Source organism: Cygnus olor, chromosome 12, assembly GCF_009769625.2.
Source record: "Cygnus olor isolate bCygOlo1 chromosome 12, bCygOlo1.pri.v2, whole genome shotgun sequence".
Taxonomy (NCBI): domain Eukaryota; kingdom Metazoa; phylum Chordata; class Aves; order Anseriformes; family Anatidae; genus Cygnus; species Cygnus olor.
The window spans coordinates 2448089-2475248 of record NC_049180.1 but is presented as its reverse complement, the minus strand read 5'-3'; the positions used below and the strand labels follow the sequence as shown (position 1 = coordinate 2475248).

General features: G+C 42.9%; 1 protein-coding gene across 1 annotated transcript in view; it reads right to left on the bottom strand.

Annotated features, from left to right (window-relative positions):
* The window catches only part of ZCCHC14 (zinc finger CCHC-type containing 14), a 53735-nt gene that overhangs the window by 22767 nt on the left and 3808 nt on the right, over positions 1-27160 (bottom strand). Inside the window, exon 2 of the mRNA XM_040571491.1 lies at positions 16790-16913. Coding sequence (XP_040427425.1) covers positions 16790-16913 — 124 coding nt within the window. The remainder of the gene's footprint in view (positions 1-16789; positions 16914-27160) is intronic.

Here is a 27160-nt window from a genome sequence, read left to right as displayed (position 1 = left end):
GCAGACTGCAGGGGTATATAGTCCACCATTTCTCAGGCTCTCACTCTAAGTGTGTCCACATATACAAAGTTGGAGTATGCTAACACACAACAAAATGGAGGTAAGCTAAAAGCCAGTTTATAAAAGCTCAGCTTGGATCTTAATGGCAGCTCCTCCATGGTATGGGTATGATTTCCAAGACTTCTTTCCACCATTCCAAATGGTGCTTTTCCCTTGTTCCACATGTTCCAGGTAAAACAGATCCAAGACATCTGAAGACATTTTATTTAGTTCTGTTTTCCTGTTGTAGCCTGAGACTTTTACCCATTTGCCTGCTGGTTAGTGTATTGTCATCTGATCAGCTGAACGTTCCTCGGGTTCAGGACTCCAGTCCCTGCCGGCCTCTCCCTCTGCGAGGACGATCTCGGCCCTTCTCCTCCCCAGGCAGGAGCTACACCAAGGGGAAAGGGATTCAGGTGCTGCAGGATTAGCCGGGCACTCCTAGCAGGCCAAGGACAGCATGAAGCAAGCAGTGGATGTGGACAAGAGCTGAGAAGACGTCATCACTGAAGTCACCTTGGTAGTCCGTTGTAGGGGTGTTGTTATCTGTACCACCCCTTTTTGAACTGGAGAATGCCACTTAATGAGTAAAAGGACTAGACAGATTCTCTCAATCCACACTAAGAATGTGTGTTCCACCCCAAAAAGGAGATAAATTCAAGAGAATCACGGGTGTTGGTTTAAAGCTGACTCATTTTAATACCCAGTATTTCAGCACTAACCCCAGCACTCCAGGCTGAGTAACTGGGTTAAAGACATTGAAACTCCTAGGAAGAATTTACTACACGCTGAAGGTAATTTGTATTCCATACATAAACAGCTAGTTGTTTCCCTTTATTAAATCACTGCATGTAGGTTCAGTTCATGTGGTGTAAAGGTAAGTATTGTTCTCTGGAATTCAGACAGTAAAATTTAACTGTCAAGAGACCGGGTTGAGCCCAGGCAGCTCTCAAAATACGACACTTGAGAAAAAAGAAACGCTACAAAATTAAACAGGAAAGAATCATAAATAAAACTACATTTTGTGTTACACAGGCAGCCAAGTACCTACTCCTAACTGACGCTTCTGCACCTGAAGATTTATTTTCATTGACGAAATTCTCTTATGGAAAGAAGCAAAAAACAAAACAAAACAAACAAACAAACAACCACCACCACAACTGAATTTTGCTGAAAAGTTCCATCTAAAACCAACAACTAGTAAAATTCATTCTACATCCTTATTTACACAGAAGTGGTAACCAAAAATGCAACACCAAGAGTTTCACATGCCACCTCCTCTTGTTTTTCTAAAATAAAGCAATGCCTCAGAAAGCAGAGTTACTCAAGTTACTGTTGCTCATGAGACAAAGTAATCCCAAGTGACTCCACAAAAACTCAAATCTAAAACCCACGAAGCTTCCTTACCCAATCCACAAACCCATCAGTATTTACTCTCATACACACAGGGAAAAGTAAGGGGAAAGAGCCGGTCTGTTTGGTAGTTGCAAAACATTCTTGGCAACAAGGCACACAAAACAAGGTGATACAACTGATCCATTGAATGGGAGCTGAGAAACTGCTTGCAAGTATCAGCTTAAGCGGGCATTTTATCTGCTTTTTCCTGAAAGCTTCCTGCTTTCACATATCTGATCTTTTGGAAAGCTTTTTATCTAGGCTATGATGGAGTAGGAAAAAACTAAGATACATTCTCCCTCTCACCAGCAAATACATTGATCGTCTTCTGCAACAAGCACGCAAGACTAAGCTTCCTAATCAACTAAATGCGTTTTATTTCACTTACCTCCTACCTCTCAATGCTTAAATTATGCATTAAGTACAATGCTGCAGGCCCAAAGAGGACCTGCGGAATCAAACGTTAGATTTTCAAAGCACATATAGAAACTGTCGGCCCCAGTCTGTAAGATGAACAGCAAGCTGGAATTGAGGAGAACAGAGCAAAGTAACCCAGGTGCTGGTCAGCATTGTTCTGGTATTTGTGTGTCCCAGGACCTCGCATTGGGTCAGTCTCATGTTTATTTACTACAAGCCCTTTCAACAAATCCAAGTACTACAGCTTGAAATGGTTCTGTCCTTAAAGCAAAGGAAGAGCTGGTGATCTGGATCTGTCTGAAACGTCTCCAGAGGAAGGCTGAAGGAATGAAGTGTCCAGGAGTGTCCCTTGGCTTTTGGGCTGGGACTTAGCCGGCTGTGAATCACCAAGCACTAAGAGGATGACAGAGAAACCACTCAGCTTGAACTTTGGTCTGTTCAACAACCAGCGAGAGCACACCTTGCACTGCTTCATGACACATTAACTATTCCTCTTAAGACATCCAATCTGCATCAAAATATTGATGGGCCAGAGTGCAAATCATGCAGCGACGAGGTGCTAAGTAAGGTCTGTACTTACAGCTGCTCCGCTCCCGGGGAGGGAAAGGCCATGAAGAGGCAGGTTGTACGCCATATTCTTCAAATGCAAGTACATTAAACAATTAAAAAGCGTCAGAGTTGAATTTAAGTGACAGGCGCACATCATTCAGCTTGTCTATTTATAGCTATACCAGGGGGAAAACTGCTGCCATCTGAGAGCATCGAGATCCACTCCGAGTATTCCTTAGAAGTGAGGCAAGACATAAGGAAACGAGTGCTTCTCTTTGAAGAACGATTGTTACTATTTCTAGAAAAAAATCAAATGTGGAAAAGGGTGAAGCAATTCTCCGCAGTTAACTACGCTGATCTGTCACGTAGGAACAACCTTTCGTTATCATATTAGCAATGAGAGACACTGAATGAATGAATGACACTGAATGAACTCGTCAGTGTCATTTATTAAGAGGTTAGCCTGTTTGCACATAATACACCAGTTATGGATCAAGAAAACATCATCTGAAGAGATATAATAAGGACACTTCAGTGATCCCAAAGCCTTTATGCAAGCATAAAGCCCCTTCTTACTGAGAAAGATCTAAACTGAACCATATGTTACGGCCAATTTACGTTCCTTCTCCAGAAGAATGCCCACGACTTGTGGCTGATATGAAAGCACAATGAGGTCTTTGTTTATTTGTCCCATACTAGGTACCTTCACACTTCTGTGAAGTCTGAGCTGTCCAGAAAATAAAGGTTATCCCAGCGAGAAGACCAGCGCATTTACAGTACTGACACCTAGCAATGACCACAGCAATGCAAACACTGTTGAAAACACTATTGAAAGTCACACATTTACTTGAAATTTCTATTACAAGGCCTCCCTGGATATCATTACCTGGGGGAACTGCTTTAGCAGATAAACACCAAGCCGTAATGCTTTCTTCAAGCTGAACTTGGGATAAATATAGTTTCATCAACAGCATTTAATCTAAACAATCTCACAGTACGCTGATGAGCATGGAGCAGCAACACATTCCTTGCTCACTTTGATAATGTCTTATGAACCTGTGTTTTTTTTTTTATTTTTTAATCAGGAAAAGTAGATAGAAAGAGCCTCTGCAGAGCAGGGAAGTACCCCCAGGAGTGGCAGGAGCAAGCCTAATCTGGATGCTCTGAGTTTAAGGACCCCAACCGGAGCAGTCATTCTGATTGTTACCAAGTTAGTTATACCCAGCATCCTACAGGAATTAATTCTGCCTCGGTAACGAATTCAGAGGAGACAGGACCAATTAGCATCACAGCTTTCATTTAGCAGAACAAAGGAGTGAAATATTTAGCAAGGAACCAGGAGGGGCCTCTCCCTTTCCCCATTCCCAGCACCTGAAGCCGATGGAGCAGGGTCCGGCAGCGGCCAGCAGTTAGCGAGCATGGTGCATCCCTCACTACTCCTTGCACTTCCACCTGCTGATCCTTACTTTTAAAAATCAGCATTTTGTGATTCCTTAACAGTCAGTGCCAGGATGAGCTTTTCATCTAAGATGGGTGGTTTGTGTCAAGGAGGAAAAGGAACACTGAAGTTTAAGGACCAGCGGACTTCCTAGGACCCAATTCAGCCTGGTAACAGGGTCCACCATCTGTTTTTCTGCTGGTATTCCCCCAAACTAGGAGTAAAAGAACAGCCAGCAGCTTTTCCATAATGTCTGCTTAAAATGAGTCACAGCCGAAGTCAAAACAGAAGTTTTGCTAGCTCCAAGGCAAGTCTTCTCAGCGGCTGCTGCCCATACAAACGTGGACAGGACGGCGTTGGAAATTAAAGCTCCACGGACAGAACAAAAGGTTTGTAGCAGCAACTGCGTCACACAGGGAACATTAGTAGAAGAACTGCTCTTTGAACTGGCATTTATTTATACGAAAGGCTTCTTCCAACATAAAGAGTATTAAATATCAAAACCAACACACTTAAAACACAAGTTTAAGCGATAAGTCACTTTACTTTAATATAAAGACTGGTGACTATGAACTGTAATATTCCACAGGAAATAATTACACAGCTTTTTTTTTTTTTTTTAAAGAAAATCGAGAACATTAGCTTACATTTGGCAGCACTGAGGAAGCATAATACACTGGGACTGTACAGCTCACCCCCAAACTAGTAGTTTTCATGTTACTGCTATTTCCTCAATTTGGCTTCTTTGACTTGCTAGCTAAGGAATCTTACGTTCCTCCAAAAAAAGGACAGACTAAAAAAAATATCTGTATATCTTCGCTTTTAAATTTTTAATTGACTTCGTGCATTGTTTTGGGTAATGCTGAATGATAACTGTCAGCACTTCAGCCGGCCACAAAAGCCAATCAACCTAAAGAATGGTTTCGCAACTTCACTGGACTGAAAAGCTTAAATAAAACAAAAAGCTGTCTGCACTGCAGGCTGGAGAAGATTCCCATCTGGACAGGAAAATGCAAAGCCCAGAAGAATCAGCCAGCTGCTTTCAGAATCGAGATGCAGCTTCAGACACTAATTTGAAGGTTTTTCTCACCAAGTCCTTTAGGCCAAGAGTGCTAACTTTTGTATTGCTGCTGCTGAACTGTCTGCCACGGACACCGAATAGACAACCGCCTTACACGTTGCCTTTCTTCTTTTCTAACGCCAGAAAGGGCTTTTACAGAATAAATTATTCAGGAAGGGCTGCTGTATTGGCCATATTTGTGTAACAGCTCTGCTGCCTTACTAAATCTGAACGGCAACACATGGCACTAGGCAGGTGCTGTTCCTTGAAACACACACTTCCCAGGGATATGCTGTTGAAATATATATAATAGTGCTCTGGACAGGAAGAGAGCTATGATGCAGAATGATGCAGAGCCGAAACAGGCTGTAAGACTGACATTAAGGACAGGTTAGCAATAGGTAAAACGTCTTTCATAATTCAGTTTTGAACGAGGAGCTCTAAGAGTGGAGGTGCATCTCCTTATAACAGGCAGAGCATATCCAAAAGGAATCCTTAACTACGTTTTTTAATGCCATGGAAACACTTTGGCATTTCCAGATACAATTTTAGGTAAGCACTTGCAACACTGAAGGCTTGGAGGTATCCTGCAGCAAATTTGGGGACACCCATCACCATGCCTGAGACGAAGTATGCGCTCAGATTTTGTTGCTTGACAGATGGGGGACTGCTTATTTTCAAAGGACTTCAGATTTTAACGTGTAAAATCTATTTACTGCCTAATTCCTCGAGCTGGTTAATTCTACATGTAACTGCATCTAATTAACTATTTTCATACAACCGAGAAAAGCACGTGCAAGTTACGGATGCAGCTATGTACTCCATTTACTCCAAAATGTGACTCATCTTCTCCAATTTACCCGGAGTAGGTTCGCAGAGGAATGCGCGGCTCATTTGGAGGAGTACATCTGCAAAAGTGACCATGAGCACAAACGCTCGGTTTGACGGCAGCTTCAGTAACCACCAGCATATATTCTTCTATAGGCAATTAAAAATAACCAGGCTGTCTGTATCTAATTATGTAGTCCACGCTAGTAAAAATATCTCTGCAATCAAGAGAGATGTTCAACCTTGCATATAAATATTTTTACTTACTGGATAAATAATATGCAGTTGTATATTTAGTCTAGTTTTATCTGACCAACTGATTATTTTATACACTGTTCTTAATAGATTGCTTTTAAACAAAATCTTGGCTTTGTTTCTAATTTTTTAAAAGGAGTTTAATTCACCCCAGCGAAGCGTCATGCTGGTTTATTCTTCCCTGGAAAGGATTTTCTCTGGCATCTGGTTCACTGAAGCCCCCCAAACTCCAGACAAGCCAAATATTTCTAGGCTGAATGTTATATTTGTCTACAAAGCTCAAGATGCAAAGTTGGTTTTCCACGGAAAACATTTTCGGTGTTGCAGAAGACCCCTTCCCTACTCAGTTTTTGTGCTAAGGTACCAAAACCCAGGCTTCACCAAATCCCAAACACCACCAGAGGAAACAAAACTAACACAGCTGAAGCCTTTGAAGTTCGTACGTCTACACAGACCAGATGCATGCTGAGCTTAGAAAGAGAAAGGAAACCAGATGGGGAAAAACCATGACACATTCAGGTAGTCAGCACGGCTGGGAATCTTTCTGAGCTGGCATTTGCTTTGAAGTTTTAAGCCGTGCCCTAAATACAGATGGACAAATTGAGCCTCACACCAATGCACCAGACCCACCAGCGAATAAAACAAGAAGATGCCATCTCGGAGCAACCTGAACCGATGACAAACAATGGGGGGGATGCAGAGAATGGGAGCGAAAAGGGGAGCCGTGAGGAGGCGTTAAGATCCCTACTACACATTATTTTTTTCATCTCACACGATTTTATTTATTTAAATATGTGTCCTATTTTAATTACAATCTATTATTGTTCTTTATTAGAGACCCACTCCATGCTGCGTACCAGTTGTAATCAAGCACAACTGCATCCGATGAGGATTTCCCCAGCAAGGTTTCGAGCTTAAAAGTCAGCAAGTTGGGACCTGAACATTATGTGTGTGTAATTATTATTATTATATTATTTTTCATTATATATTCTATACATTTTTTCCTACAGCCCAGGTTTGTGGGCTGCAGCGTGTAACCATATATCCAGCAGGGCCGGCCCCTGTCAGTGGGATTCCAGCAGAGCAGCTGCTCAGCCAGCATGCCCTGGCTTGAAGGGCAATCTGGTGATAAAGCACCAGGACGCCAGGATCAGATGGCCGGCTGCTCGAACCTTTGCCGAATGATTTCGGCTACGTACACGCTGCAGAAGGGTGCATTTCAAACTGGGACGCAAATACACGCGGGTAGTTTTATGGGGGAAAAACAGCTGCTCCAGCCCGGCACGGCTCAACGCTCACGTAAATAAGCACGTGCTCCCTTCTGCATTTTTGAAGACAGCATCTGCATCTCAAAACTCATGACTAAGGCTGCAATAACAAGCATGAGCAGCAAGGACAAAGTAATTTGATATCGGCTTCATTTCTTTTTCCCCCCAAGGAATTACGGCACAAAAACCATGTTAACAACGCTAAAAACCCTGTTAGCGTACTATGTAAAAACACCAGAGCAAGGGACTGATCTGGAATAGGCAGAGCCCGGAGTACATACAGTCTTGCCAAGAGCCACAAATGCATTCAAGTGCTAAGTTCGGTGAGAAAAATATCCCCCTGCACAACCACTTTTGAGAGGTTCTCCTTTTGTTGGCAATTACGTCCTTGTACATTTTCAGGTCTCTGGTCTTAGGCTTTAATATTCTGCTTTCCTTTCACTCTTGTACAAAACATTGTTCCTTCGTTTTGGATCCCAGACAGGGTTTGACCAGTGATTCAAAGACAGAATAAAGTTCTAATTCAGCATTTAGGCTTATTTTGAGATACAAAAACAATTGTGTAATACTTGTACAGTAACACATCTATGAAGCAAATACAAAAGGGAAGAGAAGACCAAAGAAGATTTTATTAGTATTTGCCAAGCCAGTGAGAATGCACAGGAACTGAAGTAGAAAGAACAGAAACAAAACCCCCAACCACTAAAATCCTCAACAACTTGAAGCTTTGACTCTCCAACAATTGCCACGAGATTTTTCAATTTGAAGTACAGAACGAAACAGAACACAGTTCGTGTTTTAGCTGCCCGCCATCTTTCGCGATCACAGGGTATCTAGCAAATCCTCGAACTGTTTAATAGCAGGGAAAGGAAGGAAGGAACACAGACTCTGATCTCTCCAAGCCACTAATACTTACTTTATACCTATGTTTTCGCAGACCAAATTCACCCATGACACAGGAGTGTTTACTTTGCGAGTACGATAGCCCAACAGTACCTCTGCTCGAATGATGCCCATTGAATAATTCATCCACAGAAGTAGAAAACACAATGGAGAGTCTGCTAAGGCACTGTCGTGCTTCATGCCATTTCCCTTCAGCTGTGTATATTAATGATGTAATTTTAGCAGGGCTACCCCTTTGAGTTACTGTTAAAAATAGCAGCTGCACCATACGCTGATGAAATGCATCCACTCTCGGCGGTGAAGTAATGCAGCGAGTCCGCCGCTTCTTTCCAGAGATAAAAGAACAAGTCAGGGAAAAAAATGAAGCATTAACCTTTTGGCTTCGTGTTTCCTCGCACCAAAGAAATGCAATTTACTTTAATTAAAGCCATTGTTTTGCATAGTTACAACCTGTGATCACCCAGCATAAAAGAACAAAGAGAAAATGAAATCAGAAGCGAAATCTGACAAAGCATCTCAACAATGCCAAAGTTGACCATTTGTCTCCTCTGTTCCTTGTGTGACACAGTAACAGATACACCATATGGATCGGAGCCACGGCTCCCCTAATCCCAGGAATGCATCCTGCAGCACTAGCACCAAATGCTCAAGGAAAGCACAAGATGCCCTGCTGCACACAGCTTCGGGACGGAGCGACCCCGACAGTTCCCCTCATTTCCACTATCTGCAATCCCTAAATGAGATCTTAGTCTCAAATTGCTTCTTCGCATCAACCCACGAACGACTCTAGATGCCTTCGCTACCCATACAGCTGTCAAATCTTTTAAGCCAGGTCTCAATATCTGGCTCTGCTCTGGCATTTTTCAACAGATGCACTTTGTGAAAAGCCTGCGTTGAACTGAAGAACCCAACTTTAGGCAACCCCAATACCCAGAACTGCACTGTTTTGATTGTTCTCAGCTTTATTCTTTCTTGTTTCTCTCGAAAACAAACCAAATGTTAGTATCACTATTTTGTCATTTGTTTACCAGCCAATGGAGACTTGAGTTGAAGGCATATTTAAGAAAGAAATATTTAAGGACTCAAGCAAAACAATGGGGAGGAACTTGTTTGGATCTACAATGCATGGCCAGAGAACCTGTCTGACCAAACAAAAAACAAAGCCAAGTGTTTTCTACCACAAAAATTCCTCTTGCACAGGAATCCCCAAAGGCCCCGGGGCATCAACTCTTGAGTTTGAAGCTGCAGTTTAAAAAAATAAAAATAAAAAAAAATCACCCACTGTCTTCTGACCTATGAAGCTGGCAGTCAAAGTGCAGGAGAACTCTGTTTTTTGAAAAAAAAAAAAAAAACCAGCCAGTTTCTTCCCCTTGCTGCCCGTGTCCTTCGGTTACCATTTGCAAAAGGTCTCTCCCTAGCTTGAGTATTACATTAGTTGTTTCCTTCTTGCAGTCCATCTGTTCCCTCATGCCAAGTACTAAATGTGAGAAATCACGATCACTTCTATGAAAATAAAGTGTTGTCATGTACAAAATAAGGTCACTTTCATATTAAAGGGAATGGAAGCAGAGCAGAGAAATATTTGCAGTAACAGCAGAGGAAGCAAAGAAAATTGCTGGCAAAGTAAACAACTTAGTGAAATGTTCTCATCCTTCCTTTCCACCCACCTTCTTGCTTTCAAACCAGACCAGTATGTCACGTCACTGCTCCGTACTAAGGAGAACGAATGCATCTCCTCCTGTGACTTGCTGCCCTGCCTGAAACCAGAATTTATTGTTTCCAGTTCCCCATACCACCGACTTCTGGAACGTTATCTCAAGTCCCGCAATATCTGCTATCTTTTCCTTGCAGTGGTGACAGATTCCTCTGAAAATTGCCAGCCTCCCACATCCGCAGAAGAATGCTCCAACATGAGAGCTCTAATGCTGATAGCAAAAGACAAGAAACCTCTTAAAATTTAAGTTCTTATACATTTTCAGTTCTGGACTCAAAAATCTGTGAGTTAACGTTTCTAACTTGTGTATGCACGTACCTCTAAAAACTCCAGCTACCTGTTGATAGAACATTGTTATTCAGATATTAGTACACCGGTGAGAGAAAAAAATAGGCAAGAAGACTGCTTTCCAAGAATGCAGGTGAATCATTACTATTTTCTCCTCTGAAGCGATTTGTTTTGCCCAATTTAGTTTAGGGAAAATGTAAACCTAGGATAAGCAAGCCAATTATTTTTAATTCTTGTATCGCTGTTTACCATGGCAGTGGAATAAGTGAATTCAATCAGACGTTTCCAGATGTTAAAGGGTGTTAACTTCTAAAGAGATGCGACGAACAGCTGAGCATTTCTGAACATCTCACACATCCCTTGCTCAGTCTTCAAGTGGCACAGCCAAACGTCTACTCCCAGAGAGCTCCTTGCCATGAGACGGCAGCAGGAATTGCCAGGAAACAAGAACCAGCAGTTATGTTCGCTTTTGTCTTCTTTAAGTCCTACACAACTCATTATCCACCTTACAGTAAGTTTTGAAATGTCAATCCCCTCCCAGCGCTGACAACCATCGCATGCAGTGGGCTCATCAGAACCCTGCTTTTCACCCCAAACCCTCGCTGCTGCTCTGCCCCCTGCCCTTGTGCCTTGGCACAGCAATGCCCGCTCTCTCCTGACACATTCTGCTACCGGGAAAGGGAGGCAACAAGGAGGACAGATACTGACTCCAGCCTCTAGGGTACAAAAGTTAACTTATTAACAGTTAACAGCATAAACTTACCAGGTCCAAGCACAGCCCCACGAGTTCAGAGCCCTGCTCCCAGCTCTGACGCAGCCACAGGGTGAGCTCCTTCACTTGGCCCTGGCTCTGAAGGCCAGGGTGGCCTTCAGATGGTTTGCCTCTGATGGGTTTATGTGCCTGCCTACCTGAGAGGCACGTAACCACAGCTGCACAATCATCAAAGGCTTACGATAAAACACAGTCTTTAATTTTTTAGACTAAATTAAAACATGATTATTTCCTTTATTCCAAAGTCAAACCTCCAAACTTAATTGAACTCCACCTCCCATGGCAGAAGAGCAAGCTGAATGATTTATGCAGCCATCTTCAGGCAGTGGGGAAAATATGCAACATCAAAACTTGTTTTTTTCGAAGTACCCTAATCCTTGGACTTGATCGCTAGAATTAACTCAAAATACTTGATTCTCCAAACCAGTGTATCAGAGACAGAAGTCGGGTACGGGATGCCTTGCGTGTGCTCTAACACCAGCCATGTTGCTGTGGTTTAGAAATGGAGCTTGCTCTACCTCAACGATAAAACAAACAAGGACATACACAAACAGGTGAAAAATTATATACAGTTGGTCCAGGGAGATTTTTCCTGAAGGATTACCATAGCCTAAATATTTCTATAAGCCCTACCCTAACAGTGGTTGACCCAGTATTGTTGGAGATGATGTATTCCCTTAAAAATAGAACTGCCCAAGCTACACAGCACACACAGAATGAGGCACTACAAAGTCTGGACCCTGGACCAAAAGGATCTCAGGGCTTCCCCTACCCCAAATATCTTCATCCTGCCCCCAAGAGGCTGAACAACTGGCGTCAAACATTTCTGGAGGAAAAGACTGTTGATTGTCATTTACTAAGTGCTCCTGCAGTTGAGTTTCTTGTGGATGAGTCAAGGAAGTGGGAGACAAAGAGGTGCAGGATCAAATGCATTTTGCTGAGGGAAATAAATTGGGTAGTAGAAGAGTTGTTAGAGGTTCTGGACTGCTTACACCACACATTTCTGCCAACTGTTTTAATTAAACAGTTTAGGTAACACAGCTTGTTGCGCCTAACACTCAGCTTAACCTACCTGCAACTCATACCACCTGAGGTCAACAGGATTAGTGCAAGCAAGCACACACTGTACATCACTGTATCAATCCAAAATTAGATCGATACATTAGTGAGATGCACTTTCCCTAAAGTTTGTTTTTCCCTCCTTTTAGCCATGTGCATTTATTCTAGCCCGGGTCACTGCTAAGGCTCTGCAGGATCCCTGACGTGGACGGAGAGCACAACTTCAATTGAGCGAGAGGTTTTCCTGTGCTCAGCAGAACTCCTAAATGGAGTGCAGATTGTAGCATGAAGCCCACTGTACCCACTTCACATCTAAAAGCTCGACTCCTCCCCATCCACAGAAAGCAGTTTGTGCCTATCATTAGATGCATGTGGCGCAAGAATTTTGATTCAGCTCCACTGTACAAGGATCGTGTTTCAACAGTTGCTTCATTTGAAAGCAGACTGGCTCGGAGACAATTCTGAGGTTTTGTGCGGCAACGGCAGAAAGGAAAGATAATTTAAATAGACAGGAAGCAAGGATAGGGGAATTTTTGTCACTTCGCACAAAGTTAGGCTGGTTCAGTCAAGGAAACCGTCTCCCAGACTGTTTTGTGGAAGAAAACAGTGGTAACTGCCACCTGCAAAGCCTCGTAACAGTAATGAACATCTTAAAAATACCAACAGAGAACTTTCACTGCAGAAAATTCAGAACAGGGGCTGTGACAAATCACAATTTCACCCAGTGTTAGGAGAAATTGCCTCCCTAGATTGCAGTCTCCGTACTGTAACACTGCACAGCTTACGTCGCCTTTATTATAAAGATTCTTTTGTTCTGCACTTCAACATCTGGTGTAATGTACTTTATTCCACTGTGCTTTTGGAAAATATGCTGTGGTCACTGACCACGTATAATACATTGCTGAAATGTCACATGCACCGAGTATTACTTGCCTACAGTGCTATCCATGTAATGGCCAAATCGCTCTGCTCGGAACATTACAGTAAGTAATTAATAACATCTCTGGTGTACAGGAAATTACTATTGCCTTTTTTTTTTTTTTTAAAGCTGAATTTTCCATTCAGATTTGATTACCATAGCTATTCTCCTTTGGGAATGGCCGTGGGAGGTCAGAACTTTAGATCCATAGGCTTGTTACAAATTAGCTCTCGCATAGGTCAAACGAGCTCTTTCTGGACTTTGGCTTAGGGACTGAAATTCCCTACCATAGCAGGATTGCCTGCAGAACAAAAGTTGCTCGTTGATATCCTACTTCCAACCAGTGACCTCCTTCAGTCACCTCGGTCACTTGCTACTAGGAGAAAAGCTTTAAGGTAGCTCCCTATAAAAAGTGAAATAAAATCCTAAATTTAAGACAAGCTTTGGTGCCTTTGTCAGAATCCCTCCACGACCGCTTACTTCATTGCGCTGTGCTCAGCAACACGAGGCTGCCTACAGAAAGGACCACCCCTGCACAGCTGCACTGCTGCTGAAAGTACATGCCCGCCAGGCAAGCAATTTCAAGCATGAAATCTCATCTTTGAAACTGGAATCAAGCAGACATCGACACCTTCTGCGGCTACGTTTGCACCACTTCAGTTCTTGTAGTCTCGGAGAAAAAAGCCTCAGGCAACACGAGGAGGACGGCGTGGCACTGCTCGCCCAGTATGCAAAAAATGCCCAACTTGCATTTGGATCCGATGGCTTTGTTTGGATCAGCGTTAAAGGCGCATTTAAAACCTCGCTGCAATTTGGAAACAGGGGAAAAGAGAAAGAGCTAGCAACACATCCCTGCTGAAATCTCAATAACATGTAACACAGGAGTCTACCCATATTTGCCTCACTTCTCCTTGCCCAGCAAGATCTGTCAATACCTTCAAGCCTGTAAATAAACCTGCCTGCAGCTTACAAGCACAAAAACGATAGCTAATCCCTGAGAGGGCTGAGGGGCTCCACTTCCCAAAGCTACCTCCAGTTAAGATTACTTCCACATCTGTGAAAACAAATCCGAATGATCCAAAGTCACTGACCATAAATAAGAAAAAGGCACATTACTACTGCAAAGTTCAGCTATTTGACTTCCTAAGACCTACGCCACTGTACGCCAATGCCCATCTGTACCGACAGATACAGAACTTACACAGGCTCCATCTTTCAACTTTATTTTATGAAAGAAAGCCCAGATAAAGCAGATTGCTGACATGCTTATGTCAACAGGTACAGAAGAGTAAACGGCTTTAGCTGAGACTGAATGACCAGCAGAGAGAAATCGGTGACTTTTGCTATATAGTGGCCACCAGTCCCAACAACCCACCAGCACCCCAATGCCTGACAGTGATCCCAAAGAGGAGCCCCGAAATGAAAGGTGCAGTGTATGGGCTCCCAGCCTGCTGCTCATTTTAAATATTTGGTTCCCCAGACAGCAATATTCAGTGCAGCTAGGATGGTGCGATTATTCAGAAGTTGAGTATTTGACAAGTTTCGAGGCAAAGCATGCATGAATGTTTCCAGCCAGCCACTTAATGCAAACACACATGCATGCAGACCTACACCAGTTTGTTAGGGTACTCAGCTCTTATATGCTCTGTTCTTCAGCTCTTTCCCATGGCAAAAGATGAAATATTTGAACCTAAAAGGTAGTTTCAAGGTGTGGATTAAGGAAGACACAGTGCCTGATGGCTTTCATGCCTTGCCTACTACAAGGCTACTCACCGTTCTGCTACAGCCACAGTAAGTGACAGCACTGAATTTCCACACGTCGGGATTAAAACCATTCATCGGATTAATGCAACCTCTGTCTCTAATCCAACACAACGGAAAGTGCATCTTTAGTGAGACCTCTCATTTTTCTTCTGCCTCAGCCACAGCCTTTTTAACCGAGACACCTCCAGCTCCAGTACTTGGCCAAGAACGACAAACTCAAGCAGCTTGCTATTTCTGGCCACAAACAAGAAAATGTCCTCTCAAGATGTGTTGATATTTGCCAGTGAGTCTTGTTTTGGAATTATGCAACTGGTCAAGCAACCCATCCAACCCCTATTCTTGTAACTGAATTTCATGCACTCCAGGTTAAAAAGTTAGCAGATCCTACTAAATTAAGAGATTGCTATTTGCAAAGAGAATTAGAAACACGTAGATGCTCCATGGTGGCCCCAGGCTGACAAGTAATCTTCAGTTTTACTCCAGCCTTAAGAAGAACTACCATATAGACTATCATACATCCAGGAGCAAAAAAAAAAGTAATTTCTGCTGCCGGTGAACCAGAAAGCAGAGTATCACATAGTAAAAACAACTGTATTTGTTCCATGGCTCCTTTTACTAGCTACCACTAAGGCAATCTCTAAATTAAAAAAAAAAACTATGGTCCCTGAAAACTAAGCAGGTATCCTATAAGGGAAAAACAGATCAGAGGAAAACGTAATTAATTTTCACAGCGTACCATGACTAATCTTGGCATATATAGTACTGGAACAGCAGTCACTGAGTACAAATGAAAACAGTGTTGAACCTTGTCCTATTTTTATCAGATGAAAGCCACCATCCTAGCCATGCTTCTGCTTAGTGTTGCATTTTTTTCTATCCTGATAGCTTTTACAGCTGGAGAAATAGCTACTTACAGCATTATTCTGCTGTAAAAAAAAATGATTGCTACTTACAGCTATTGGGATTATAGTTGAGTATGTCACAAAAGGAGGTCCAGCGGAGGCAAGTTAACGACATTTCCTTGGGATGTTTAACTGTTTCCAAACCGTATCAGATTCTCTGCTTCCACACAAAGTGGAAGACAAATTACGATCAAGAATTTCAAAGTGTATAATGTATTAAGCTATTTTTATTTGCAAGGTTATGCAGCAAGCCAGTGGCAGACAAGGAAGCAAAACTCTGAAAAGCAACTGCAAATCAAGGAACAATTTATGTGGTCTGTGACAATATTTATAATGACATTTGAAGGCAAAGTACTAGTGCTGACGTGATGGTGGATTTCACCTGCATTAATTAATTTTACCGTAGAGCTATTTTTATTAACCCTACCAAGAGTTCACAGAAGCTCGACTCCACAAACAGCAGCTTGCAGTTTCAAGAACATCCTCGCTTAACAGTGCTTTTTGAATGCATTAAGATGTGACCAAGAGCATTTTTGTTTAACCTAGATGTTTTGATATTTATAATCACAGCTCAGAGTGTAGACACCGAATGCATACTTATTAGCTCAAATTTAAGCCCCGTTTTTAGCCAGGTCAGTAAGCAACTTAACATGTCAAAAATAAAAGACTTATTGTGTACCAACATTCAGTGTTTTGAGGTTGGAAGTAAGGGGGCACGAGTGTGCTGAGAAAGGCTCAAGCTCTGCTATACTTCCCTCTTCTTTCCCCAGTTTCTTATTTAAACATTCTTGGAGACAAAGAGTAAAGAAGCAGCAAGTGGCAGCCTAGCTGCTGTTTTAAACGCCTTCTCTTCAGTAACGCAACGCATCACCCTACACTTCATTCAAGATATAACCTGCTAAGATGAGGATGAGGGATGAAGTGTCAGAGATTCACTCTGAGAACATAACACTCGGTGAGAGGTCAGCTGGTATTTCAACCCACAAGCAACATTCCTGCTTATTTCCCAGCAGAATAAGCATACTTGTCTCTCGGTGACCATTTTTCACCGGTACTGCAACACTTCCTAAAAACTGCCCTTCTGACTTCCTTCGCTCAACCCAACCCAGAATTACAGTAGCAAAACTCCAGTCTCCAATTGATTAAAGTAACGCCAGTGGCCATAAAGAGATAGAAATTCTTTCCCCCATGGGAATTAGGCATGCAGAAAAGGACACACCTTTGGAGTGTTTCCCTGAAGGCCTCTTGGGTAATGACTCCTCAATGGAATGTGTTGATGTATGTAGGACGTTTTCCAAACTGTTACTGACACTGTTTATGGGGGTCTCGGACCTTGGAGTGACCTGGAAAGAAAAACAAAAATCCAGTTTAATAAACTGAGGTGCTCAAACACCGCACGTTCCTCCAGGGTGAACAGGGCTGCTTTGAAGGCAGCGAGATGTATGCTTCCAAAACCAAGAGGCATCACTATTGATATTCCACAAGTAACAGTTCAGGGAAGTTGTTTCAGTCAGCAGCTATTCACAAATCTAGATTAGCCAAAATAATCTATAAAGCTACTTAAAGTATAATTCTTTGTTAAACAATAGTCACACAGCAGTCAATCGCGGAGATATTGCAGGACCATTAACCTCTCTGCGCTGCAGTTCTTAACTCTTCAGCAAGAAAACCTGGGGAAAAAGGGCTCCTGAAAAGCATCACTCATTTTCACATTTTGTCATCCAACCTCACAGATGCAGACTGAAGGCATTTCAAAGTATTTCCACATGGATTGCGAGGAACAAAGTCCAATTTAGAGAAAAGCTAATTCTTGCCTTTGCCATTTGAAAGACTGCTATCACGATCATATTTCAACGAAGAATTGCACAAAGGATGCCCGAGCAGTAGGCTGCATCATCAGAACAGACTTCATGGCCTAATATGTACCTTATAAACTGCATTTACCATAAGAAACCTATTTCCACCATTACTTAAAACTGCAGAAACATAAGTCATTAGAAAAAGCAGAACCGAACACTGCCCGCTTTAGCTGCTGTCCACAAGGCCATTCACAATTATGCAGCAACACAACAACGTCTATTACTTGTGGCAAAACATTCAACGCCTGCCTCATAAGCAAGGCAATTACTCTCTTGTTTTCTAGGTAATGAAAAGCAGAAGTGGATGAACAGTTACATTAGCAGCACCGAACACGAGGGTGTAAGCAGCTGAAAGAGGGAAACGTGCTGTAAAGAGGTAGTTAAGGCTACCAAAAGCACTCATACTAATGCATTGCTTGGGTTTCAATTGCCACATTTCGAATTAACGTGAAATCCTATAGCACGTAGAGCTGTGATTAGAACTGAACGGGGATTTCAGCCTTTCACGAATGACAGGAGAAAGAGTGCATCTTGATATAAGCCACCCTTCGCTGATGGTAACTAATACCAACTAATACCAAGACTAGTTCCCTGCATCCAACCCGGCTCACTCAGACCCTGGTTACTTGGGACAATGTACACTTAAAACAATCCTTTGCTCACCCCGCCATCAGCCTTACAGAGTGACATCAATCAGAATACACAATACGAGTCAAAAATAGCACATCCCTAATTTTATACAACTAGCTATTGTAAGCTCCATTTAAAGGCTGACATTTATAGACTTGTATGCACATTTTAAGGCAGTGGCATGAGTGGAAGATTTGGCACACTTGCATTCATAAAAAAACTTACAAGTGCACCAAAGAAATCAATCCAGAAAGACAGATGAGCGTCAGAAGAAAGCAGGATTACAAGCACCTGACCCCCTTCAGCACCTTCAGTCTGCTTTTTTGATCCAAAAAGTTTATTTGTACGCTTCTCTAGCAGTTTTTCACCAATAAGAAAAACTTAGCATCAAGCTTGCGCATTAAAAAGACGACCAATTAAACGTTAAGCTTGAAGGAATGGGGAGATAATTTAAATCTCCTTGCCAAAGTCAGCCTTTTCCAAAGAGCTTATCTCACACTGTTTCTTTCCTGGAGCTCATTAAACTCACTCCAGCGGATTGCTGCTGAGGGGAAGTTCCAGCGGGCTGAGCAATGTCACCGCCGTCCTCCTGGCACGGGAAGGATTCAGAAGGGCAACTAAATATCGGAGAAAGCTCAAAAATGAGATTCAGGCAAGACTATGTTATCCTAAATAACCAGATCCTAAGCATTCAGAACTATCAGCAAATAAAAATTATACTTGAAAGCGAATAAGAACATAGGCATGTGGTTTCAGAAAAGTCTCTAAACAAGCAGTTTTCATCACAATATATTAGTAGATATCTTGTGTTCCCTTCTCTCCACTGTCCCTACAATAAGCATCACGTGCAGTTGGAAATTCGCATTTTGTTTATAAATAACCTCCCATTCTTTCCATGAAGATTTAATTTTTGTGTGCTCGGTAGAGATTTATTTAGCCCATATGTCCTGACTGAGCTCATATACTTTCGGATTCAGGCACACATCAAAGCAAAGCAGCTTCAAATTGGCCTAGAACAATCACAAAGCTCTGATTAGTTCCAAATGGAGCCCTTCGTTAGCGAGCTGAATGGTGTTATAACCAAGCAAATCTCCGCCTGCTCAAAACTTTTGTTCCAGGCTGCAAATCATTTTTTCCACTGACTTAAACACACCAATGTCGCGAAGGTTTGGATTTGTTTACGAACAGTGAATTAATGAAAAATATTTCGCAAATCAGAGATTTATTTCCAAAGATATAACAGCTTTTTTTATAAAAGGGGGCCAAGCAAAACACGGGAACAATCCATCAGCTGTGAACTGCAAAAGTTACTGTCCTTGGAGGGCTGGGAGGAACACTCGTGAAAGATTAACAGTAGATGCCCAGGAAGGACTTCACCGAACCAAACTGCAGAAACTCAATTTCAGGCAACTTCCAGGAGGAATATTCACCGTATCTAAACGCTGCTGTAACCCCTACCTTGGGCTGAGCACCAACTCCTGATTAAAAACAGAATTTCTAACAAGGCACTAGTTTCTAAATAAAGCAGGGCATTCCGGTGAGCTTCGGGGTTTGAGCTTTGAACCTTTTAGGCTCTAACGTCCCTGAAGACGGACAGGATGCCATTAAAGAATAAGGATCTGCTGTTCCAGAACTGCTAAAGGCTTGTTTCCTCAAGCAGTAAGAGTCCGCAGTAAGGCACTAACTTTCACAGAAGACAGAAATAGGCAGGCTGTATATCTCCACAAACCACAGAAGTGACCTCCTATAAAAGCAGGAACAGTCACAAATCATTCAAGGTCTAAGGGGTCACAGCATCAGACGTTTGAAGAGAAGACTCCGGATTTTCAAATGAAATTCTTTTTGAGCTCATTAGTCTTCATGGCCTGTTTCTGCTAATCAGATACAACAGCAATCCTGGAGAGATAAAGCAATAAAAGATTCTTCACTACACCTATTTCCAGACTTTGGACTGCGTTTTGCGAAGGGACGGGGAGCAGAGCGCTGTGACACACACATCCCCTCCTTCATTACATTATTCACAGCTTGTCTCGACATCAGTGGCCTGTGGGCTCACCCAGTGACTCCAGAAGACGCACTCAAGTGGGTGCAGAAGAGATGCTTAAGCCTTCTTTTACTTAACTCTACATTTGTGACACTCCCTCCATAGCAGAGCACCTGGCTCACAGATAAATTTTGATTTTCCAGATTAAAAAGCTAGCCTGTCTCTTCAATTTCAAGTTAAAGCAGTAGCCACACTCAAAAATAACAGAAAATTCATCATCCCCAGTGACTGGCTGAGGTTCAGCCCAAATTCTTCTGTGCCTCATGCTCCATAGTAGTGAAGACACCAGCAAAGCTGCCATCAGCTACGACAAGCGCATCCTTCCCACCACGCACCCCAGATCAGATTGCTCTCAAAGCCCCCAGTGGTTAGCCAGGAGCAGAAACAACTGCTTTGGACTCGCAGGCTGAGGATATCAAATATGTCAAGGTATCAGAAGTCACGGCCAGACCTTCAACCATTATCACATTTTTCCCTTTTTAACCGCCAAACGCCTTTTTTGGCGGAGCGCTGTGATTTCCTCCTCGGCATCAGACGCACCAACAGGCACAGATTTTTCTTAGGAAAGAGAAAGCAGGTTCTGGAAAGAGAAAACAGGTTCTGGAAAGCTCTCCTAAATCCTTCATCCAGCAGAAAGCAGGCAGCAAAGACCACATAACAAAACGACCAGGAGCAGCCACCTCAGCAGGTGCCGTTTCTCTTTCAATGACTGCTGCCTCAACTGGGCTCTGCCACCAGGAAGGCAGAAGGACAGCTGAAGTCAATACAAAAAAGGCAAAATCTCTGAAGCCAGACTCAGTAAGTGTTAGCTGTGCTCCCCAGGGACAGCGCCTAGCAGCTATTTAATATAGGAAAGCCTTTCATAAAAAGAACAGGATTGATAGAGGTCAAACTTAATGTGGTAAGAATTGTTATTTTTTTTAAACCAAAACAATTACGCGTTCCTTTTAAGAATAACTAAACAGAACGCAGAAAATATATGGTTTAATAGCAAAGTCTTTGCTGACTTAGTTTGAAATGGAGCCAACACTAACAAATCAACATGGCTTGCTACCTACAATGTAACCTGACCTATAATTCAAGCAAACAGTGATATAGGATCTGAGCGCAGAACTCGCTCAAAAAAATTAAGTGGGATAAAATACCGTTTTCTATACCTATTTAGGCATGAAATTTAGGTCATGCGTTACACAGGAAAAAAGTGAACAAGATTTAAGAACAAAGTCAGTTAAGCAAGATGTTATGGCTGCAGCTGAAAGCCACGCAGGATCACATTCTCCAATTCATTGTGCAGGAAAAGTTGTTCACGTGGTGGCTGGTTTTCAAAAATGGCCAGCGAAGTACAGGGAAAGTCCAACAGAAAAGCGCGTCTGCCATTGCTTGCCACTGGAATTCCCCTCTCAAAAACGTTTTTCACAGTTAAAATCGGCCCTCGTGTTTCAGGCTGGAGCAGATAACATGCAAGAATGCACCCAGGAATTGGGATACCAAATTCAACTCCATTGACTCCTGCAAGTTTCATCTTAGTGAGTATTAACAGCAGCTTAGTTTGAGGTTAACACCGAGGTCTTTAATGCTCCAGCAGAAGCTTGATGGCAAGGATACAGCCCCTGCATGCTTAGGCAGATAAGCTATTTGCCAACGCAGATATGTAACTCAGGTTCCCAAACCATTTGAAAAAAAAAAATGCATTGCTAACACTCCAGTATCAGTCTGCCAACGCATGAGATTGTTCAATAGATTAAGGCTGAGCCAGAAAGAACAGCAAACAACGCAGGGATGTGCAGCCCAAAAGCGAGTGAGACTGCAAAACCAGAAGGAGCAGGATGGAGCAGCAACAAGCCATTAGTGTGCCCAGCTGCCTGTGAAACCATAGCCTCAGGCACCAGTTCTGCTTCTACTTCTGTGCGCGAATACCTGCGTGCTCTCACACCAGAACTCACAATTTTAAGAAATTCGCCTTTTCCAGGGTCTTACTGATCTTCCCAAGAACGGTTAAGGAACTCCCACAGACATCCCCAACTTTTCACGTACCTCATGAAGTCCTCAACACAAATTTGGATGCGTTTTGTTGCTTTGTTGAACCTAAATGCAGCTGGAAGTTCTACGTGCTAGAAATTCATGCAGTTCTGAGGGTGTCCATCAAAAAAGAAGCACTGGGCACAATCAGGTCAGACAGGTCCCTGTTTTTCAACAGAAACAAAAGGTCCCGCACCTATTCTCATAGGAAGCTGGTAAAAAGGTATCCATCTTTGAATTCAAAAGGGTGAAGAGGCTCTTCACAATACAATAGGATAATAGATTGGTTGCTTTTGTCCTATGAGACTATTACTGGAATGAAATGAGGCATGCAGTACGTAAATACTACAGGATAATCACGCACCTGCTACAAGGCTCCACTACAAATTCACTAGAGCAGATGGACCGAAAAAGTCTGAATTCTATTTTATAGACTGAGTTCCACTAAAAAAAATCCTTTGCTTAAAGAATTATGAATACTTTAATACTAGGAATATAAATCTGCTGCACAGTAACTGGACTTTAATTACATTGTGCTGTGTTTGAATGCCATTTGAGACAGCCATAAGGAACACTTAAGGACATAAGGACACCTGGCAACTATTTTGTGCAAAGATGACCATTTACCCCATAAACCAAACAAACAAAGCAGCACAGTGTAGTTTCAGAACTCTTTACTTTTAGCTATTGCAGCATTTTTGCTACCCCTATGCAATCTCCAATAGTCAACCACAGGAGCTTGCCAAACAGGCAGAGGATAGGGGATTTCCTGCTGAAGAGATGCTCTGTGAGTTAAAGCTTCAACTCTGATGGGAAAAACTCTGAGAGAAAACAACAAAAAAAAGTATTAGTTTAGTAAGCTACAAAACAGCCTGTTTCATCTACCTGATCTTCCACGGTTTGCTGTAACTCACGGGGCAGGACATGAGTGCAAGCAGCTCACCCACACCGCTAGCGCAGGGCTCTTCAATTTTAGCCTTGGGGCACACCTCGCGTATTTCAGAGGAGACAGATGACAAGATAGGTGTTTTCTTTTTTGCTTTGAAGGAAAACAACTCAAATTTGAATCTTACAAACCAAGCAACCATCAAAAAGACCTCAAAACCAAAACACGGAGCTCCTTACGGTCAGCCCTTGGAACCCATCCTGCTCGACATCCCAGCACTGATGTACCAGTACATCCCTGCCTCGTCACTTGAACGCTCCCAAAAGCTAAAAGCAGTCACCAGAAAGGAAGATTACCTTAAACTTCCCAAGGATTCAGAGTGCAGCATGGGCCAACCTGCTATACACGTCCTTTGTCCTTAATACCACGTGCCTTTACAATGTCAACTCTGCTGACTTGGAGCTGCTGAGCTTTTGTTGCCACTGCAGGGGTGGGAAACTGCCACCACGGGGCCAGGAGGTGTATTTGGAGGAAAAAGGACAGGCAGAGGCAATTCTAAGATCTGCAGGAGTGCAGTCCAAGCAACCAGGCCGTAAGCATTTCCCTGGTAGAACTGTTCGTTGTCACTCCGGTCTCCTCTGCGGCATCGCCAAATTAACGAGGTTGGCAGAAGCAATTTGACAAGTCACGTCCACCGACTTGGATTTTTCCCTCCTTCCCCTCCTCAGCATCCACCTAAATAACAAAACTGCTCACGGAAAAGAATTCATATTACACACAAGAAGCGTTCGCTTTTACTATTTATCATCGTGATTTGGCAGGTCTTTAAGAGTAAGAGCTTAATTTTAATTAAGCAATTGATCTTATTTTTGGACTACTGGAGCTATTTGCAAAAATCCTGAAACACCGTATCGGCCTGAACACCTGTTAAAAAGTTTATCCCTTCAAACACCTATTACTGGATAATCATAGCAATGGCACTAAATTGCTCCTCACCACAGCAGGTTTAAGAGAATTATCACAGGTACGGCAGCACCGAGAAGTCCCAAGGAACACGCAGAGCTCCAGCCTGCTGGAAACAGGCACTGCCTGTACCTAATAACTACCTAAACGATCACAGGATCTCAATTTTAGCAATTCAAGTTTTTTTTTTTTTTTAAAAAAAAAAAAAAAAAAAACTAAACCATACGGTTAAATACTCCCAAACAAGGATGCTGTTCAGCACCTTTGAAGTCAGACACTGGAATGCCTGTTAGGTGTGGTTAGCCGCTGCTGGCTCCGCTTTTCCCAGCAGGATCCGCACATAGCCTGTGCGCTGATTCAATTAGGTTCAAAACGCACAGCACCTCCTGGTAGGCATTTTTCTGTTCCACAAGAGATGAGGCCTACTTCAGCGTCGTCTGGTTGACAACTGACACTTACCAGGTCATTACTAGAGAAGAGTAAATAAAAAGTGAAGTGGAACGCTCGCCTAAAACAAAACTTCATTCAGCCTGCGCAAAAAAAAAAAAAAAAAGGGAAAACAGCTCACGGAAAAAACATTATTAGCTCAACACAAGTGTGGTGGGTGTTTTTTTTTTGGCTGCTCTGCCCCTGACATTTGGATGTGAAGTCCATTTTCCAAGCACGCTCATTTATATTCTCAAAATCAAGTCCATCGTACAACATCCTATGATTATGGAAAATGAATTTGGTGGTAATGAATACCGTTACTGCATGAGACCACCGTCTTCCAAGGATTCCCTTATATTTTAAGCTCATTTCTGAAATCATCGCAGGTCCAAGACCGAATCACTTTAACCAAGCTGGATACAACTTCCAAACAAGCGTACCGGTGAGAAATGAGCCAGAACTGGAAACCTCGCATTCCCTAACTGGAGGATCAGTAGGTGTGCGTGATCCACGTTGCCTCAAGTACCCAGAACACCAAATACCCAGGAAGGATTTGGACCCATCACCAGCTGGAAGCTGCAGGACCTGCCTCTGGAGCTCCTCAGTTTGAGTTTCACCTCTTTTTGAAAATGCAATCATTCCTAAGAGAGCAACTACAGATCTATCGGTATCGATGAATAAACACCTAGTTCTAGCTAGCAATTACTATTAACGTGGTAATCTACTAAAGCTGTAAAATACCTTCTCTTGGTCAGGAAGCTAAAATTTAGTTTTTCCATCATTTATTCCATCCCTACAAAGCTAGCTTAAAAGCCATAATGGCACTTGACAGATCACTTAACAGCTGGACTGCTTACTCTGTGAGGGCTGTAAGGACTCTGCTCCGACCTACCAAGTAGTATTTTTCCAGCTCATCATTCCACAGATGAAATAAAAATCCGGGGATTTTTGAAGATGGAACTTGAATCACCAGCAGCAAACAGTGCCGAGAAAACAGTGAAGGTACATGGAACAGACCACCAGCTCTGCACAGCTCCAGCCCCCACCCTTCAGTTATTTCTAGGTTTTAGATGAGCCTACGGAATTAACACAGGTGAAAAATAGCATCTTATGCTATAAACTGGAAATAGACATGGGTGCAGTATTTGGAAGCTGACTGGGCAGGAGCCCCTCTTCCCATTCACAAGACCTCAACCCGAAACAGCCACGAAGTGCAGTGTCACTGACTCCTATTTCCTCTCAGCTGCAAACAAGCACTCCGACCTCCTGCTATTTATGACCCCGCTTCTGCAGCCGAAGCCACAACCAGACCGCTGCCCTGACTGTGCTGGGCAGCTCACAGCCAGCAGAGCAGGAGCTAAGGGGCCAAAGCTTCACTTATTTCCCTTGCTTTTACACAACGGCCTTACTGAGCGGATTAAGCAACACAAGGTGGCAGATTCACAAATCTCTTCCCCTCTTTTTCTGGGAGAGACGTCCTCAGTGTTACTAGCTGATACTAGACCTCACAGAAAACAGCAGCCCATGCAGAGATTCATATCACGTCTAGATGATTTCCAGAGTCCAAGTAGGTCCTGGCGTTCATTATCTACAAGACAAGAGTAAGGGGTTGTGTAAAGACAGCATCGCTAAAGCCCAAAAAACGACCAAGAATGAATAAACCCTACATTTTTACCCACAGTTAAAAAATAAGGCGTTCATTGACAAGTTACACAGGGCAGAAATCTGAATGGGTGGTTCGAGATGTTTGGAGACACCTTTGAGACTTCTCCCCTCCCTGTGGGGCACCAACTCAGCAGTGACCATTTGCTGTCCCAGCAGCTGGACGCGCACACGTGTGGCAGGAGACATTTGGCTCCCAGCTGTGATCTGCTCCAACACGGCCAGCTCCAGCTCTACGAAGAGAGAAGCTGCCCGCAGCTCCCAGCGCCACACAAGTGAGCCTTCAGATGCTGGCCGCTGGCTGCCGACAAGAAAAGCACTCTGCCTTTGTGGCAAAGGTATCAAAGACAGCTGAATGAAGACATTGCGAGGCACAGGAACGGCCTGAAAACTCCCAGCTGCAACATTTTCGGATAAAAAATAAACCCATTATGGTTAGTCACAGGAACAAAGGGTTTAAGAGGTTCTTGAGACGCATGCCTGGGCTTCATCTGAAGACAATTTGCACCATTTCAGTTTTTAAAAAACATACAGCAAGCCTGGACTTTATGCCTATACAGAAGAAGTTTGAAGAATCCACGCCTCAAGTCACACAAGCATTAACACCACCCAAAACCAAGAGAAAACACAGGACAAGGGGCAGAAGTTGTCATTTTCTGACACAGACTAAAACTGTTCTCTGCTGCACAGAGGGCAGTGTTCTCCCTACTTCGGAGAAACTTCACGCTCACTTTGTACTATCAAGCAGAAACCGTGAACCTAATAATTACTGACCTACTTAGAGCCATCTTTTCCTGTACAGTTAAATCAAAAGTTAAACCAAAAATTGATGGCAGCTGTTTCGAGTCTCCTCGCGTTCAGCAACTGCAGCAGCCAGGCAACAAAAAAGCAGCGATTTGCATCGCTAACCAACTTGAAGGGCTGTCACCCACCCCAAAGCAACTTGAATCATGACATTTGTGCAGTAATTCTGTATCAAGGGGTCGCACCTGACTACGTTATACACAGTATTTTTGGAGAGACGTTACTGTAATATTTGAAAGAGATGAGAGATGGAAGGAGGATTGCAAGCTGCAATCCTTTGGAAAAAAGCTGTAG